This window comes from Scylla paramamosain, chromosome 20 (assembly GCF_035594125.1).
Source record: "Scylla paramamosain isolate STU-SP2022 chromosome 20, ASM3559412v1, whole genome shotgun sequence".
In the NCBI taxonomy this organism is placed as follows: Eukaryota; Metazoa; Arthropoda; class Malacostraca; order Decapoda; family Portunidae; genus Scylla; species Scylla paramamosain.
The window spans coordinates 23,470,349-23,476,494 of record NC_087170.1 but is presented as its reverse complement, the minus strand read 5'-3'; the positions used below and the strand labels follow the sequence as shown (position 1 = coordinate 23,476,494).

The 6,146-nt window shown below is 42.6% G+C and overlaps 1 protein-coding gene and 1 long non-coding RNA gene across 2 annotated transcripts; both read right to left on the bottom strand.

Moving 5' to 3' along the window:
• Nucleotides 1–838: 838 nt before the first annotated feature.
• On the bottom strand, nt 839–3,133 carry LOC135110670 (probable E3 ubiquitin-protein ligase HERC4). The gene is made up of 4 exons (XM_064023278.1): nt 3,024–3,133; nt 2,272–2,355; nt 1,645–1,776; nt 839–1,071 (listed from the first exon to the last, which is right to left on the bottom strand). The coding sequence occupies exons 1-4, from the start codon at nt 3,057–3,059 to the stop codon at nt 901–903; spliced, it is 423 nt and encodes a 140-aa protein (XP_063879348.1). The 5' UTR covers nt 3,060–3,133; the 3' UTR covers nt 839–900.
• Nucleotides 3,134–3,143: 10 nt separating this feature from the next.
• On the bottom strand, nt 3,144–5,938 carry LOC135110678 (uncharacterized). The gene is made up of 4 exons (XR_010273363.1): nt 5,100–5,938; nt 4,451–4,610; nt 3,786–3,876; nt 3,144–3,218 (listed from the first exon to the last, which is right to left on the bottom strand). It is a non-coding gene; the product is annotated as an uncharacterized LOC135110678 (long non-coding RNA).
• Nucleotides 5,939–6,146: the final 208 nt, after the last annotated feature.

Genomic DNA, 6,146 nt, shown 5'->3' with positions numbered 1-6,146 from the left:
TCTCTCTCTCTCTCTCATTTTTATAGTGATAATAATACAAGTTACCTTTTTCATTTTCTTTATTTCACTCATTTTTTTTGTAACAAGACTAAAAATATACGCAAATTAATAATAATAATAATAATAATAATAATAATAATAATAATAATAATTCTGTAAACTATTACATATATTTTCTATTAATTTCTATATATTCTATTTTCTTAACAGGCACTTCCTCCTCCTCCTTGTTCAGAGTAATAGTAGTAGTAGAAGTAGTAGTAGTAGTAGTAGTAGTAGTGGTGGTGGTGGTGGCAGTGGTAATAATAGTAGTCATGGTATATAGTGGTGGTGGAGGTGGTGGTAGTAGTAGTAGTAGTAGTAGTAGTAGTAGTAGTAGTAGTAGTAGTAGTAGTAGTAGGTAGTTGCAAGTAGCAGCAGCAATAGTAGTAGTAGTAGTGGTAGTAGTAGTAGTAGCTAACATTTAATGGGTACATTCTAAGGTTCTGTCCTTGCAACTCTCTCTCTCTCTCTCTCTCTCTCTCTCTCTCTCTCTCTCTCTCTCTCTCTCTCTCTCTCTCTCTCTCTCTCTCTCTCTCTCTCACAGCCCCACAGTATGTTGACAAACCCCTCACAGCCTCTCACTTTTAAAACTCTCTCTCTCTCTCTCTCTCTCTCTCTCTCTCTCTCTCTCTCTCTCTCTCTCTCTCTCTCTCTCTCTCTCTCTCTCTCTCTCTCTCTCTCTCTCTCACACACACACACACACACACACACACACAAGGTCACTCTTATCCAACTCACAGCCTCCCCCTGACCCCCCACACCCTTCAACACCCCCTGACACCCCGTCAACACCCCCCTGACCCCCTCACACCAGGCTGAACCCTTCACTCTGCTGTCTGGCCTGGAGAAGTTTGTATTTCAGCTTCTCTTTGGTGTTGTGTATCTTGGCAGGTTGAGTTGGGCGATGCAGGTGTGTGCGACCGGAAGGAGGTGTTGTATCTTGGCAGGTTGAGTTGGGCGATGCAGGTGTGTGCGACCGGAAGGAAGCTGTCGTCTGCTGTGCTTTGGATTATATATCAACTTGAGTGCCTGAGAGAGAGAGAGAGTGTTTGTAAGAGAAAAAGAAAGAGGGAGAAAATATTGGTGTGTGTGTGTGTGTGTGTGTGTGAGAGAAAATACAATAAATTACTATTAAATTTATTATTATTATTATTATTATTATCATAAATTTATTCATATTTCAGAGGAATGACTGAGAAGAAAGGAAGGAAGGAAGAAAAGGGAGGAGGATACAAGAAGGAAGGAAGGAAGGAAGAGGAGGACTAGGAGGAAGGAAGGAAGGAAGAGAAGAGGACAAGAAGGAAGAAAGGAAGAGAAAAGGAGGACACTCTCTCTCTCTCTCTCTCTCTCTCTCTCTCTCTCTCTCTCTCTCTCTCTCTCTCTCTCTCTCTCTCTCTCTCTCTCTCTCTCTCACAGACCCACAGGATGTCCCCCCACAGTATGTTGACAAACCCCACAGTCACTCCCCCCAGCCTCTCTCTCTCTCTCTCTCTCTCTCTCTCTCTCTCTCTCTCTCTCTCTCTCTCTCTCTCTCTCTCTCTCTCTCTCTCTCTCTCTCTCTCTCTCTCTCTCTCTCTCTCTCTCTCTCTCTCTCTCACCTACCTTCATGCCCAGAATATGAACCCTGTCCGTGCCTGTCAGGAACTTCAAAAACCACTTCTTCTGCTCCAGGGAGAGTTTGTGAAATACTTCCCAGAATGTGCGTATGACCGGGTGGTCTGGGAAATATTCGCCCTGGAAACACCGACAGAAATCAATAAACGGAAGGATATTAGTGTGAACGGCGTGTTTATTTACATTCCTGCGGTGTCGTGTGGGAGGACTGGGTGAAAACAGACAGTAGAGGAGGTGGGAAGGGGAGGACTGGGTGAATATAGACAGCAGAGGAGGTGGGGAGGGGAGGACTGGGTGAATAAAGACTGCAGAAGAGGTGGGGAGGGGAGGACTGGGTGAATCAAGACAGCAGAGAAGGTGTGGATTGTGTTCTACAGGAGAGAATGAAAGGATTGGATAAATATTAAAAGAGAGAGGCAACAAAAGATTAGAGACATGAGGAAGGATTGGAGAAATATTAAAAGACACACACATACACACACACATCTTGAAAAACACTTCCAAACAGCCTTTAATGCTGACAAATCCTTGAAAAACACAAAAAAATATATATATATACAAATAAACAAATAAACATGTAAACCAAACCTAATTTGTCCTGCACCTGGTTCTCACCTGACAAGTGGCGTCACACCTGAGCAGCAGCATCTTGGCCTGAGGGTTGAACAAGAATGGATACTCACACAACAGGATTGGACTCTGTAATGTAAAGGATTGGATTAGTTCAAGTTGTTTTTAAGGGTTGAAGGGGTAAATGAAGAGTTAAAGGGTGTATTTAAGGGTTTAAGGGGGTAAATAAAAGGTAGAAGGGTGATTTTAAGGGTTTATGAGGCTATTTAAAGGTTTGGTGTCTTTTAAAGGGTGTTTTTAAGGGCTTAAGAGAATAAATAAAGGGTTTTCAATTTATAAAGGGTGTTTCTAAGGGTCTGTCAGTTAAAATTAAAGGAATGTCAATTTTAAAGGGTGTTTCTAAGGGGCTGTCAGTTAAAATTAAAGGAATGTCAATTTTAAAGGATGTTTTTAAGGGTTTAAGAGAATAAATAAAGGGTTTTCAATTTTTAAAGGGTGTTTCTAAGGGTTTGTCAGTTAAAATTAAAGGAAATGTCAATTTTAAAGGATGTTTTTAAGCGTTCAACATTGAAAGCTCCCCCAAACACAGTCACCCATTCACAAACACCCCCAAACATGGTCACCCACCTCCCAAACACCCCAAAAACACACCCAAACACATCTAAGCACCCCAAAACACACCCAAACACCCCCAAAACACACCCAAACACATCTAAACACCCCAAAACACACCCAAACACCCCCAAGTCACTCACCCACCTTTAAACACCCCCACACCCCCACACACACACACCCACCTCCCTCCTGGACATCGGGTGAAGCCTGCTGTTCATCCAGTTCAAGTAATCATTCCTAATATCAATTTTCTCTGCAATTTCTGGGATGTAAAAGTCGTCGCAGTTCAACCAGCCCCACTCGGCAGTCCGGCTTGGAAGTTCAGACCGTGGACCAGGGACAACAGCCGCAGGGAAGACACAAGGGCACGCCGGTCTCTGTGTGGTGTGGGTAGGTTAGGTTAGGTTTGGTTAAGATCTGGTTGTGGTAGTGGTGGTGGTCTGAGTGCTTGTAAGTGACGTGGTGGTGTTGTTGTAGGTTGTTGTTGTAGAGAGAGAGAGAGAGAGAGAGAGAGAGAGAGAGAGAGAGAGAGAGAGAGAGAGAGAGAGAGAGAGAGAGAGAGAGAGAGAGAGAGAGAGAGAGAGAGAGAGAGAGAATACAAGCTATCTCATTGGACATACATCTAAATTGGTGTACAGAAGCCTTACCTAATATGTGTATGGATTTGTGAGCATATACCAGCATCTCTTATGAGTCTGTGTGTGTGTGTGTGTGTACCAGCCTTACCAAGTGTGTGTGTGTTTCTAAGTGTACACCAGTGTTTGCGTACAAGTTTACATGTGTACACCAGCCTTAGTATGTATTTCAGTGTGTTTTTAATTGTATACCAGCATGAATTTTGTGTTTTTTTTGTTTTTAAGTGTATACCAGCATGAATTTTGTGTTTTTTTAAGTGTTTGAGTGTTTATTTAAATTATCTGTTATCCCAGCCCCTCCAGACCCACCTATGGCATACAGCGTCAGTCCAGAGTACAGCCCCAGGTTGGTCTCGTTAGCCCCGATGAGGATGAAAGCAGGAATCATCATCATTAGGCCCTGTGGATGGTGAGGGTGGTAGAGCAGGAAGTGGTGGGTTAAATAATATTGTTACTGATAAATTCTGTTGTTTTATATTATAATTATTTGGCTACACAGTAAAAATATAGATTTGAAAATATACTTTGTAAACCTCAGTAACTTCCACTACAGCCTGTTAAACTAGAACCATGAAAACACCCTTGAAAACCCCAGTAACTTCCACTACAGCCTGTTAAACTAGAACCATGAAAACACCCTTGAAAACCCCAGTAACTTCCACTACAGCCTGTTAAACTAGAACCATGAAAACTCCCTTGAAAACCCCAGTAACTTCCACTACAGCCTGTTAAACTAGAACCATGAAAACACCCTTGAAAACCCCAGTAACTTCCACTACAGCCTGTTAAACTAGAACCATGAAAACACCCTTGAAAACCCCAGTAACTTCCACTACAGCCTGTTAAACTAGAAACATGAAAACTCCCTTGAAAACACACACACAGGCAACCCTTTCCCGGCCACACACACACACAAACCCTCTCCAACACACACACACACACACACACACACACACACACAAACCCCAGAACACCTAATTGGCAGTTGCTTTTTCAGTTCCAGTCTTAACACTTCGCATAAACCCTCTCTGTGTAATTGCCATGACCAGGCCCAGGAGGGAAAACTTGCGGTCCTGCGCCAACGAGTCGTAACTATGCTTGTGGTGGGTCGCGAAGATCAGCGTTAACTCCAGGCTGGAATACAGGAACAGGTAGAGGAAGTAAACTCGGCTAAGTTGTATTAATTTCATGCGTTCTACAGAGAGAGAGAAAGACAGATGTTTATGAATGAAGGGAGAGGAGGAGGAGGAGGAGGAACGGGAGGTAGTGTGTGTGTGTGTGTGTGTGTGTGTGTGTGTGTGTGTGTGTGTGTGTGTGTGTGTGTGTGTGTGTGTGTGTGTGTGTGTGTGTGTGTGTGTGTGTGTGTGTGTGTGTGTGTGTGTGTGTGTGTGTGTATGAATGAAGGGAGAGGAGGAGGAGGAGGAACGGGAGGTGGTGTGTGTGTGTGTGTGTGTGTGTGTGTGTGTGTGTGTGTGTGTGTGTGTGTGTGTTTCAGGAGTAAACATAAAGGAATATTTGCTAGTACACACACACACACACACACACACACACACACACACACACACAATACTACAAACACGAACAAACACAGAATACTGAACATACAAACACACACACACACACCTTCTCTGCCCAGGCCCTTGACACAGCTGACGGAGAACAGAGCCCTAGGATTGATCACCTCCCAAGCCTCGGTCAAACTGGCACCGATGTCCCTCCTCCTTCTGCCCTGCGGTGGAAGAACAAGACACAAATCTGATTCACACACGACGAGACAACAGCGAACGTAAACAAACAGTGTTGCCAACTCAGGGAAAGGGAGTTTTACTGTACAAGGGATAAAATACAAGTGAATCACCATGGAAACACCCTTTGAAAACCCACAGTAACTTCCACTACAGCCTTGATAACACTACTTACCCTAGATCACCCCCAAACACCCCTATATAACCCTGAAACACCACCAAAACACCATTAAACACCCCAAAACAAACTATTTACCTCAAAACACTTGCAAAACACTCTCAAAACACCATTAAACACCCCAAAACACACTATTTACCTCAAAACACTTGCAAAACACTCCCAAAACAAAATTAAACACCCCAAAACACACTATTTACCTCAAAACACTTGCAAAACACTCTCAAAACACCATTAAACACCCCAAAACACACTATTTACCTCAAAACACTTGCAAAACACTCCCAAAACACCATTAAACACCCCAAAACACACTATTTACCTCAAAAACTTGCAAAACACTCCCAAAACACCATTAAACACCCAAAAACAGACAATTTACCTCAAAACACTCTCAAAACACCATTAAACACCCCAAAACACACTATTTACCTCAAAAACTTGCAAAACACTCCCAAAACACCATTAAACACCCAAAAACAGACAATTTACCTCAAAACACTTGCAAAAACAGCCCCAAAACACCTCCAAAACCCCAATAATACCCAAAAAACAGACAAAAACAGACAAATATACCCAAAAAACAGACAATTTACCTCAAAACACTTGCAAAAACACCCCAAAACACCCCAAAACACCCCAAAATATCTCAAAACATTCCTAAACACACAAACAGGAGTGTAATGAATTAATAAGTGAAAGAAAGCAAGAAAGTGTAAAGGAACAGATGATAATGAAAAAAAAAGT

Bases quoted from the DNA above. Each gene is read 5' to 3' on its own strand.
- LOC135110670 (XM_064023278.1), bottom strand. From the start codon at position 3,059: ATGAACAGCAGGCTTCACCCGATGTCCAGGAGGGAG. The intron at 2,356-3,023 runs GTGGGTGTGTGT...TTTACATTACAG, and splicing joins ACCCGATGTCCAGGAGGGAG to AGTCCAATCCTGTTGTGTGA. The intron at 1,072-1,644 runs GTAGGTGAGAGA...TCTCTCTCTCAG, and splicing joins TTCATATTCTGGGCATGAAG to GCACTCAAGTTGATATATAA.